The 12917-nt window shown below is 44.1% G+C and overlaps 1 protein-coding gene across 1 annotated transcript in view; it reads right to left on the bottom strand.

Moving 5' to 3' along the window:
* Positions 1–2461, bottom strand: part of PCCA (propionyl-CoA carboxylase subunit alpha) — a 324266-nt gene extending 321805 nt beyond the window's left edge. Inside the window, exon 1 of the mRNA XM_054973482.1 lies at positions 2335–2461. Coding sequence (XP_054829457.1) covers positions 2335–2421 — 87 coding nt within the window. The 5' untranslated portion in view covers positions 2422–2461. The remainder of the gene's footprint in view (positions 1–2334) is intronic.
* Between the last annotated feature and the right edge of the window lie 10456 nt (positions 2462–12917).

Here is a 12917-nt window from a genome sequence, read left to right as displayed (position 1 = left end):
TATCCAAGGAGGACTCCCCTTCAATCCCAACAGCCTTTTTTTTTTAGGCCTTGACGGATCCTACCCAGGTGTTGAATGACCACATGACCTCAATCATCACATCTGTTATTTCTCTGCAGCATGATAGTGGGAAGGCAGTTGACAATAAACAGGACAACGCCCAACAAACAAGTAAATAAAATAGCTGGTGGATACAGGAACAGCATGAGACAGGATTTCTCTAGACCAATTTACCTGCTGATAAAACCACATCTCATGCTTACAGGCAGACAGGCATAGATATAAGGGCTAATTTTAACAAGACCTTACTCTGTGAAGGATCAATTAAATGAATGCTGATTTGTATTTGGAGTGAAGCTCTTCACAGTCAAGTCTAGAGACTAACTGAACCATGACAGCAACATTTATTTACTTCATTTATACCCTGCCTTCCTCACCAATGGGATCCCAAACTGGCATCTATTGTTCTCCTATCCTGCATTTATCCTCACAACAACCCTAAGAGGGAGGTTAGGCTGACAGTATATGACTGGCCCAATGTCACCTAGCGAGCTTCAAAGGAAGAATGGGGATTTGAACCAGATCCTACTCTCCCGGATCCTATCCGAAACTAACCACTATACACAGCTGCTTAGAATGGGGCATACTGGAGTAAGCAGAGATTCTCGTCTAAGCTCATTGAAATCAATGGGCTTAGACTGGAGTAACTCTACTTAAGACTGCACTGTCTGAATCCAAGGGCAAGACAATGAGAAACTCCTTCCTGCTATGTGTACAAAGAAATCACAGTGATTATCATCCCATAATTTCTTTATTTCATCTTCCTTTAGGAAACTGGAATAAAGGTCTCTGTAGACACACACATACAATTTTCTAAATAAATACCAACAACAAACAGCATCTGGTTAATTAGCCATTCATATATTCATTTTACTGAACAAATTAAACAGAGAAAATATATAGTGTCTGGGGGCAAATTTGTGTTTCACAGAGATGACATACTGATGCTGAGTTTCCTATCACTTGTCAGGTAACACCTCACTAGGATTTCCTTACAACACAGAGCTAGTTGATCACATGGATATCACAGTTCCAAAAGGAGGGGTGGTGGTGTGTTCAAAAACCCTGGAAAAAAATAAGGGGAGGAGGTCCTAAATACATATTGACTAAATTAATCCATATTGGATAAGATTTAGTCAATATATATTACATAGCTGTAAGCAAGGGGGGCACCTATTGGGCTTCATTCAGCACTGTGCACAACTAGCCAGAGAGGCTCTTGGTCACCCCTGCACAAACCGGTACCAGGATACGTCCAATATGCAGCAGGATTCAAGTTCAGGGACACCTTAGAGCCCAACAAGATGTTCAGGGCATCAGCTTTCAAGAGTTAAAGCTCTCTTCTTCAGATACACAATTCAATACACATATAGCCTTCCCATGCATTATGCCACATAGCTGTAGTTATACTAGCACCTTCTCATATTTAGATACGTCCATAAATGAAGGTAAGATAATGGGGGGAAATGAAACACAACTTACTACATATGCTGTTTCAACAGGCACTTATAACCAAGTACAGATCACAGGTCAGAGACAAACGTGCCCCATGAAAAACACTGACATTCAGCAGAGTACTTATCTTACATAAGATCTTCTCTTTCTGAAACAGCTTGTACTAGACACCGGAGAATGAACCTCGGGGTGAGGTTCTGCTATTTAGTGGGTGCTGTTCTCAAATGCAGGGCGAGAAGCAGCCATAGAGGACATCCACATCCTTAAGCAAAGGTGATGGGGTGAGCAGACCACCCTCTCGACTGCTCAGGACAAGGCACGCTTTTTCACCCAAGCCTACCTCACAGGGATGTTGTGAGAATAACGTCGGGGGCTGGAAGCTTACCGCGCCAGCCTGAGCCTCCGTAGAAGAAGGGTGGAATTTTTAAAGCGTGCTAATACACCTAACGGATACAGAGGCCCCTTCATACAAGCTATTGCACGCGCAGCGCATCCACACGATGCCTACGACCCGTACCTGCAGAAGACAGGCTGTCGACTTTCATGTAAGGGCTGCCGCAAGCCCACGAGGCAAAAAGCCGCGCAGACACACGTCACGCCGGCTGCACTGGACACTAGTCTAGCATATCCCTCCCCAGCACGTGCAAAGCCCTCCGGACTTACAGGCGGCGCGGACACGCCTGACAGACCGGGGCAAAGGAATTCTCTTGCGGGCAAGGCAGCTGCTGCCTTACTGCCGGCTGAAAGGGGCTGCGTCCGACTCCGGGGAGAGAACCCCTCAAGCCCACTCGGAGACTGTTCCTCTCAAGCGCCCCTCACCTTCCGCGCCACGGAGAGTCGCTCCAGGACGCCCGGCTGCAACGGCTGCCAAGCCCCCGCCCGGCGCAGAAAGGCCGTCGCCGCCATCGCCTCACAGCAGCCGCAAGGCTCTCTTCGGCAGCCTAGGCCGCCCTTTCACCTCACCTCTTGCGGACCAATCAGAAGCCGCGCCTTCCCCGCGACAGACACACGCCCCCTCTCCCCCCGCCCGTCTGCCCCGGGCGGCCGCCTCTGCTCAATGAGACGCGGAGAGTTTCCAGGATTTTGTCTCCTAACGTGGAAGGGAGGGGCTTAGCGGAGTGGGCGTGGCCGGAGAGGGCTAGAAGGAGTCGCGCGGCAGGAGCGGCGCAATCGCAGTCAGCAAGACAATGAAAAACTGTTGAGCCGCGGGGAAAGCAGCGACTGACGCGTACGTGAGCATTTAGTACTAAGGTTGCCAATCTCCAGGTGGAGCAAGGAGATCTCACGGAATTACAACTGATCTCCAGGCAACAGAGATCAGTTCCTCTGGAGAAAATGGCAGCTTCTGTGGGTAAACTCTATGACGCTATGTCCCACTTGTAGTCTACTTGTGGTGCCTGGAGATCTCGTAGATTTCAGCTTATTTTCAGGCGACAGAGATCAGGTCCCTTGGAGAAAATGGCTGTTTTGGATCGTGGGTTGTAGGTAGGGTTACCAACCTCCTCAGGGTGGCTGGAGATCTCTGGAATTACAACTGATCTCTAGAAGTAACAGAGATCAGTTTCCATGGGAGAAATGGCTACTTCGGAGAACTGAGGTCCCTTCCCAAACTCCACCCACCCGACTTCACCCGAAAAATTTCCCGCTCCAACCTGGAGCTGGCAACCTTAGTGCAAGTAAATGCAGAGGATAGGGTTGCAAACATAAAGCTAGAGGTAAACCCTATTGAAAGCCAAAAACAAACAAAACTCACATTAATATATTTTTTATTAAGAACAACCGAAATAAAACAACACAGTGTGCAAGATTTGGAGTTCTGAACTCTTCATCAACCAGCCTGGATGAAAAGTTCTGGAGGACTCACACGCTGGTGCACAGCGTTGTGTTATTTCGGTGGTTCTGTTTAGAAAAGGAACATGGTGGCTTTTGTCTTTGGATTTTTCTGTGGACCAGTGCAGCTGCCTGCATTCTTTTTGTCTGCTGAAAGTCAAGGGAATACTGAAAAAAATGCTTAGAATTGTAGTTTCCCAGTACAAGAGAGCTAAATAAACCCCTGCTGATTACTTTATTTATTAAAAAATTTGCAACGCAGCTTTCCATGTTAACGTACTGTCAAGGCAGATTACGAAAATACAAATACAACTAATATAAATCCAGCGGAAGCAGTAAAAGCTATGAGCAAAGATGGCTTTAAAGGGGGATTAGATAGGTTAATGAAAGATAGGTCCACCAGTGACTGCTAGCCATGATGACCAAAGGGAACTTCCATAGTCATCAGGCAGCAAAACTGAACACAGTGCTAGAAAGCCACATCAAAGGAAGGGCTTGGCCATTGTGCCCTCCTTTTTGGCCCTCCAGGGCAACTGGTTGGCTGCCATGTAAACCAGGATGCTGGCCTCATGGACCACTGGTCTGATCCCACAGAGCTTCTGTTCTTCCTTTCATCAGTAAAACCAAACTCAACTACATCCAGCTCAAAATCTATAGTTCTCAGATGTTTCGCTAATGAGTTAGGGACCATAGATTTCACCACTATGTTGCCTTACATATTATCTGTTGCTTTAAATATGTACTCCTGTATACTACCTGTGCTTCCTGTTGTCTAATGTCAGTCCTAGAACTGATTATGTTTTGTTTCAGCATTTCTTCAACTCTGTATTGGATCCTTGCTAATGCTATGTCTTTGTAAACTTGTATTTATTTACCCTATGGCATTGTTTATGGAAATGTCCTTGACACTGTATGGAAATGTCCTTGATATTGATTGTAGTAATCTCACATTATGTAATCTGCCTTGAGTCTCAGTGAGAAAGCCAGACTATAAATGACATACATACATACATACATACATACATACATACATACATACATACATACATACATACATACATACATACATTCATACATAAATTAGCAAAGATCCTGTTTGATTCTGGGCTATATTCACAACTCAATCACAATTGAGTTGCATAGAAATTCTTTGGTTACTGTTAACCACTGTGGTAAGTCTCTAAAATAGGTTTCAGACACATTCCTGCCACTTTAATGTGAAAGCATTATCTCTTAATTCCTGTAGAGAGCTGTAATTCTTCCGTAATGACAAGGAAATGTACTCGACACATGTTCAGGTGACTCTTATTTATTGTTCTTTTGTACAGCTGAAGATACATTCCCTACAATTTGAAACAGGCTTGAGGGTGCACCTAGCTAAAATTATGCATTGGAAACTCTGAGGTAACAATTGGGCATATCTGGAAAACTTGCCCTTGTATGCATGCTGTAAACGCATGCATTTTATTCACGCATGCCACATCTTGATAAAATTTAATAAATGATTGTTTTCATGGCCTTAGCTTAACCTTACGGTTACAGCAAAATTTAATAATCTTTAAACTGTAATGTAGATGCCACCCATGCCTGCTCCATGGATGGTCTTTTGAAGCCAGTGCAGCACTTTACTTACATCTGAGTACTTCCTTATTGGTAACTTGTAGATCAGATCCATAGATTTTTTCCCTTCCATTATCCATCATCTTCCTTTTGGCCCAAAGCATCTCTTATCTGATAAGGGAGCTGTTGTTTTCTCCACCTGTCCTTCCTGACAGCCAAGATTGCTCTGGAACTCCCACCACACAGATGAATCTTCCAGGACAGTCATCTTACTTGCAGGGTAAACTGAGGGAGAAAGTTGAAGACAGTTCTCAGCCTGAATACCAAAGAAGTATATTTGTTTTAGCTTCAAAAGGTCACTCAGACAAAGACTCTGCAGTTCCCTGACAGGATCAAGCATCTGGATGCAGAAGACAGAGAAAGAAGAATCATCTCTCTCGTTCCCATTCTTTCCAACTGACACAAACACAGGCCTGCATCCTTATGTTACACTAACAGCTCAGTCCTAAGGCCTGACTCAGCACCCCCGCCTATGTGTCAACGTAAAAGCCGCGCTGCTCCGCCACTCCCTATGGACTGCTGCAGGAGAGCTATGCTGGCGCCAGAGTCAGTGAGATGCAGACGCCACCAAGAGCACCCGCCTGCCATTCCCCTGACAACTCCGCCCACACCAGCCAATGGCCGCACCACTCCCCTGACAGGCAGGCGAGGGGCAAGCCAGTGGGGAGGCTGTGATCCCCACTGCCCACCAACACACACACCCCATCATGGAGCAGGCATCCCTGCTGGAGGGTGGGGTGCACAGGTAACATTGAAGGTGCAGATAGGGTGCCCACCCTCTTGCCCATCCAATGAGGGCTAGGCTGGTGGCTGCAGCTCTGCATATCTGCAAATCCCCACCACCACCGCTGCCGCCACCACAAAAAGTAGGTTCCACCTCCCTGAAAAGTGGGGCCACAAAAGGTGGCAGGACCCAGCGAGGGTTGCATTCACTGCCTGCAGCACTTGGGATCAGCCCCCACATTCCAAAGAGGCAGTGGGCAGGGGGAGTTCTATGAGTGACAGGAATGCCCATTGGAAACCATGTGAAAGGCCAGAAGGCCCATTGGAAGTGATGGGAGTGAAAAGCGCCCACAGACTTGTGGCAGCGCAATTTGAACACATCACTGCATCACAAAGATGTGAGGAGAATGTGGGTTGGACCTCAAGAGCCATGCTCCAGTCCTGGGGTGATGCTCTCGCATAGTGGACTGACAGCCTGCAAGAACAGAGCAACTGTTCCGAGGGCTGTCATCCATCCCCTCCCTGTGCCAGATTTCCCAAGTTTCCCTGCCTCTGCAAACAGTAAAAAGGAGGGTGGTCCATCTTCCCGGTGGAGGAGCTCCGGAGATCCCAAGATCTCACTTGGAAGGTGGCTGAAGGAGAGCCTGCTAAAGTCTTCTTGTGAGTTTAGCATCTCTGGGTATGAAGGGGGCCATTGTAGGGCCCCGGGATCTGACAAATCATGAACCTAATGAATTATTTCGCAAAACAGGACAATTTCGTGAAAGTTCGTGTTTCGTTGAACATGACAAACCACAAAACTCGGGGGTCGTTTTTCCCCCATTTCTTGCCCATCTCTACTTTAAAGACCAACAAAGAATTTCCAAGAGTCAAGCTTCCTTTGTCACATATGAATACTGCTCATATCTAATGAAGGGAGCTTGAAAACTTGTACCCTGAAACTCTTGTTGGTCTTTTTGGTGCTACTGGTTGAACCTTGTTACATTTAGAGTATTTCTTTAATAGGCAAAGAATACTTTCACAATCAACAAATTTGCAGAGAACAATACAACACAAACACCTTTTCAGAACTGGAAATTCAACATGGTGTGTCCTGATAGAATTCCACCTCCTGCCAGCGCAGTAGTTTGCAACTCACTGTGTATCTCTAACTATTCATTTACTAAATAGGAATGCTGTGAGTCAACTACTAAAGAGAAATACCAAAGAAAATATTTTGTATGTGTGCAAGTCATGATATGTACTCTGTGCTGAAATCAAAGTGTTTTATCCACCAAGTAAATGCATTTTAGAGTTATGCACTTTAAGGTTAATGCCTGAAAGGGAAACAGCATTCAGGCAGTAAACCACTTTCTCAGCACATGGTCTCTTGACCTGACGTTGAGTCAATATTTTTAAAAGGGCAAACAGGCTGACCCTGTGCAACTGGCCTGCTTTCAGGGCATTCAAGGACAAAAAATGCAGGACTCAAAGAGGAAAGGGATACAAATTTAGTTTTGATTTAATTTACCTTTCAGATTTGACCTGTACAGTCAATTAGTTCAAACGGCAATGTGCTAAGCTAACATTTAGTATTTTGAATTAAAAGACATATCTTCTAGTTTTCTAACACTATGATTTTTAAGAAACAAGGTCCACAATACACATTTTGCTTACGGGAGCTTGCTTATGCAAGCTAGGCCAACAGGCCAATCCTGTGCCGAGCTACTTCAGTCCAAGTCCATTGAAATCAGTGGGCTTAGACTGGAGTAACTTTGAGGAGGAGTGCACTGCAAATGACCTAAAGCAGTAGATTTCAACCCGTTGGTCAAAATCTTCCTGAGGTGGATCCTGGAGTCCCACCTCCTGGTTTGCAGGCCGCTGTAGATCTATCCATTCTTTTGCTGCTTCTTGGAAGGGCCTGCTGCTAGTGCACATATGCAGAGAGTAATGGAGCTTCACCTCCTGCCTCTTTGTATGCACCATGATGGTAAGACAAGGCCACTCAGTAGTGGAGAGGATTCCTCCATGACACTAACCCTTGACTTGTTCCTCACTATAGAACATCTCCTCACACTTACGCTTCCTGTTCCTGTTTCTCTTGTTCTGCTGGCCTTGAGATCTCAACTCTGACTCCTCCTCCTCTTGTCACAAGATCGTAGTATGAAGTGTTTGCAGTTTACTGGGTCCCATATTCCTTCTTGGGGATTAAAGTGGGGTTCTGGGTCTGGAAAGATTGGAGACCACTAACCTAAAATGATATATGTGCTATATTGTTCTACTTCAGCTACTGCCTAGAATAAATATCTCTGTTCATCGTTCATCTCTTCCGTTACCCTTCTTCTCTCCAATTGCTTTCCTCCCTTTTTTACACTTGCAATTTGTTAATCTCTTTCTGAAATCTCTGTCAATATACATTTAGTTTAACAGTGATGTTCTGTAAATCAGGATAAGTTCAGAAAAGCTGTGTAATTTTCAGAAATATTCGGATTCCATGCAATGTGTAATGTTAAAACGTGTGACAAATTTATTTTCCTTTTGTCATTCTCTTTCAAAGATTAAAGATGAAACCAGTATACATTTATCACAACTCCCACCTCCATCTCCAATAGGCATAACCATTTTTCAGGTTGTAAATATAAGTTTTTAGTGGATAGGTTATTTCCCATAAATTCACAGATGCTGTCTTGCCAAAATGCAGTTCCACGTGCACTTTCAGTAGAGAGATGAGCAATTATATCTGGAAATCACTTACCATTTATGTAGCAATGGCTCACTGGGTGAGTTGCAGCAAATATTCCAGCTCCTGCCAAGTGCCACTGAATGGGGTTGGATATTCCCTACAGACCTCAGAGAATGGAAGGTTGGAGAGAGAGGAGGAAAAGAGAGACAGCAAGGAAAGCAGACGGAGATACTGCCTGTTCTTTGATATGTGGGGATCATCTAGGTTGGCTGGTGAGTATTCAGATGGTCCAGGCAGTCCTCAGACCTACCCAAGCCTAGAGAGTCGGGCCGAGTTCCGGGGGGGGGGGGGGGTTTGCTTGGTAAGGATGCCAAGCAGGAATCCAGGCAGCAATTCAGGCAATAAGGAAAGGAGATTTAAAAAACAATGTGGGGCAGGACTGGGATTAACAAAGGATCTAGACTCTCAGGAAGGCTCATGATCCAGACAGAGCGGAAGGCTGAAAAGGTCCTATATTTACAGTTCTTTCCCCCCCCCCCAAAAAAAAAAGAATAAAAGGACCACACATTTGATTTTCCATGGCTGATGAAAGAAGTGGGGGAAGTCCAGGAGACTGAGGCAGGAGAGGGTTTTTTTGGTGGAGAGGTGAGAAAGAGGTTTTCATTGTAGAATGTTTTCCAAATAAGGGCAGCAGAAAGGGGGAAGTGTTCGAGAAAAAAGAGGTGTCAACTTTGAAAGTAAATCTCATCAAATGGGAAGCTTGAAGTCACTGAAGTTTCTGGTGGTGGTGGTGGAGAGTGCCCTCAAGTCATTCTACTTTTTGGCAAAACAACAAGAAGCACGGTTAGCCATGTCAGTAGAAAGCTCACCAAGTCCTCTCAGTAATCTGTTCAGATCCATCAGCTTTTCAGGTGGGCCATCTTAATAGACTGCCCACCACTACATGGGTTATGAGCCACTCCCAGGCTACACTTCATCAGGTGAAGCGTCATGGTATGGGCATTGTAGAAACCTTCAATGATCTATCAAAACATTTCACTCTGCCAAAGGTTTGTTGTTTGTGCACTCATGGCAGGTAAACCTTGCTGTTAGACCAACCATCAAGAAACTGTGTAGTAAAAGAAAAAATGGCTAGAAATTGGGCTTCATAGTGATACTCTAGGAGTATCCCCATGTCTTTATGATCTTTATCCCTATGGATCAGAGGAAATTCCTCGAGCATCACTGAGAAGTGACATCGCATCATCTCCAAACTCTCCTCATGCACTGCCCTCAGCTTCTCCTGGTATTTGCCAAGACGGTGCTGGCAACCCTACTCTGCCGTAGTATAGAAAACCAAATTGTATGTATGACCGATGACATGAGTTGAGCCCTAGATCTTTTGGGACAGTCCCATTTTTTCACTGCCTATGTGTTTCTCATTTACTCGGGCTTTGTGTGCAAGTACACCTTGATGGGAGTGCTTGACATTGTGGTTGTGTGCACAGAACACTGGATATTTTGCTATCACACTACAACAATCATTTGCTACTGCATTCTTCTGCACAGACAAGCCAGTTAGAAATGATTACTGCAGTGCAAGCATAGCACAATATTTATTTATTTATGTCATTTATAGTTTGCCTTTCTCACACAGACTCAAGGCGGATTACATAGTGTGAAATTAGTACAATCAGTGTCAGGACGTTTCCATAAACAATGTCATAGGATTTTACAAAGTTATAGCATTAACAAGGATCCAATACAAAGTTGAAGAATTGCTGAATCAATATAATCAATTCTAGGACTGACATTAGATAACATGAAGCACAGGTAGTATAATAGGAGTACATATTCACAGCAACAAGTAATATGCAAGGCAACATAGTGGTAAAGTCTATGGTCCCTGATTCATTAGTGAAGCATCTGAGACCTCCCTACAATACTTCCCTTCTGAGTAAAAAACCTTTTTGAATAATTTGATTTTGCATTGTTTGCGGAAAGCCAGGTACTTTTCTGACCTCCTCAGGCAGGCCATTCCACAGGGTAGGGGCCATCACAGAGAAAGCCCATGTACAGGCTGCTGTTGATTTCGCCCAAGTGCAGGCTGACACCTGCAAGAGACCCTGTTCAGATGAGTGAAGCTGCCGTGGAGGGATATAGGGAGGGAGGCGGTCCTGTAGGTATGCTGAGCCAAGGCCATGAAGAGCTTTTTATGTAATAACCAATAACCAACAAAGTATGGAGGCAGCATGTGGCTCAGGGGTTTGAGTGCCCTCAAGATGTGTGGTTCACCTCTTGACTTTTAAAGGGACAATTACTGACACATAGTCACAGACATTTTTGAGGCCAGTGAGAATAAACCAACAATAGATTGCTCATCTTTTTGATGTAATTTATTTTTTAAAAAATTACACATGCTTGTTCAAGCTGCAGGACCGCACAGTGGTAAGAATAACCCAAGCCAAAAGAAATGTTTATCCTCTAATGCCAACTCATACTGTAACTCATTAATGTCAAAACCAATTGGGACCGATGAAGAATCCCACACAAATTGTGACTAGCTTTCCCTCCTCCTGCTGAACATTAATATATCTTAACTCTGTTGGTAGAGAAGAGAAGATCACAACCGGATGATACATCTCTGCCCTTTCTGTACAGAGTTATTACATTACACAACAAAATCCTTAGGCATTGACGTCAGTTCCTCCCAGAACATAAAGCACAGAGGCACAACGGCATCATCCGTGTGTTTTCATTTGCTCTGCAGAAGGGTTTCTGTTTGCAGGCCCCATTTTATGCATAGGCAACCACCCGCAGGGAGACATCAAAGGAAGCACCCCACTGTGGCCACGGGAAACTGACTAGGATTACAGAGACAGAGAGAGAAGGCTACAACTGGGATGTCTGCAGCCAGCTGGATGGGAGAGTAAAGAGTTTGATGCCGAAGGAAACTGTCTGACCCAAGTCATTTTTGCTCCCTTGCAAAAGAATTAAGGCACTTTACGCATGGAAGGAGCTCATTAAGGCTGAAAGGAGGAGGAAGAAAATATTACACCCCAACCTTCCAAACAACGGCAGACACGATAGTCCCTTCGGGCACAATCCTGCTCTCAGTTATGGGCCCCTAAATCCCATTGAAATCAATGAGACTTAAGGAGGCTTAAATAGGACTGAGACTGCAGCCAAAGTAAATAAAGTTGAGTCATTTGGCATGATTAGGTCACCATCAGAGATGTATTTGCCATGTCAAAAAAAAAAAAGATTTGTACCCAAGGTACTTCAGAGAAACACATACATTTACCAGGTTTTTGTTTTATTTCTTAATTTTTATATTTAGGGAAGACGTTTCTGCAGTGATTACGAAAAGCAGCACACAGCCCCAGAGGAAACAAGATTAATAAAATTATATGGTTTTCTGGAAATACTGGTTCATTGCTGAAGGAGAACATAAGAAGAACCCTGCAGGATCGGATCAGTGGCTCACCTAGTCTAGCAATCTGTTTCATGCAGCAGCTGACCAGTTACCCTGGAAGGCCATATAGGCCTAGACCTTCTGCTGCTGTTGCCTCCTAGCACTGGTAAGAGAAGGCACCTCCCTTACACAGACTGCCTTGATGGATGGTTGTATTCCTTTAGCTACGTTGAAATGATCTTGCAAAGCACCCTGTGTTCAAGTGGTGTCACAGGAAAATGCTGAGCCCTAACATTTTATAAAATAAAAAATAAAATGAAACTTGTAAAGATTTACCAAATGGTGCAAGCAAGGTAGGGGAGGAGATCTGACCCTTGTAGAAACCTGATAGGACAATCCTAAGAGCACTTTAGCGAAAGTAAAGCTAGTGTAGTGCAGTGGTTAGAGTGTCAGACTAGAATCTGGGCGACCCAGATTTGAATTCCCACTCTGCCATGGAAGCTTGCGGGATGACCTTGGGGCAGTCACACACACTCAGCCTAACCTACCATACATGTTTGTTGTGAGGATAAAACAGAGGAGAATAATATAAGCTGGTCTGAGTCCCCACTGGGGACAACGGTGTGGTATAAATAAAATAAATAAGCCATATTGAATGACTTATTGAATTGAACATACATTGAATATTGTACTTCTGAGTACACTAGCTTATGATCATCCCCTAATAGTGTTATCCTAAGCAGAGTTACTCCAGTCAAATATCAATCAAAGATTTATTACGGTCGTAAGACCAGCCAAGTCAAGTACAGATAAAAAGAACGGTTTTTAAGTACTTAAAATGGACAAATACATAAAAGATGATCATATATATATATATACATCTAACTATAAAACTCACTTCATTAATTCACTTCCCAGCAATTGATGTTTCCTTCGTTAAGTGATTCCGCCTCCTGAGTACTGTCACACAGAATTTTGCAACTGCGTAAGATACACTTCTATGACTATCCTCTAAAAGATATACCCTAAGGGTTTCAGGACTAAAATCCATGTAATACTGTGATGGTTTGAATCTAAGAAGTAGTGGAATAATTAATTGTATCCTATCTTCTTGATAGAATTCGCAGTGCAAAAATATGGGTGTGATATTTTCAACCATTTTATTCGAACAGG

This window comes from Eublepharis macularius, chromosome 3 (genome assembly GCF_028583425.1).
Source record: "Eublepharis macularius isolate TG4126 chromosome 3, MPM_Emac_v1.0, whole genome shotgun sequence".
Taxonomy (NCBI): domain Eukaryota; kingdom Metazoa; phylum Chordata; class Lepidosauria; order Squamata; family Eublepharidae; genus Eublepharis; species Eublepharis macularius.
This window is presented reverse-complemented; position numbering and strand designations above follow the sequence as displayed.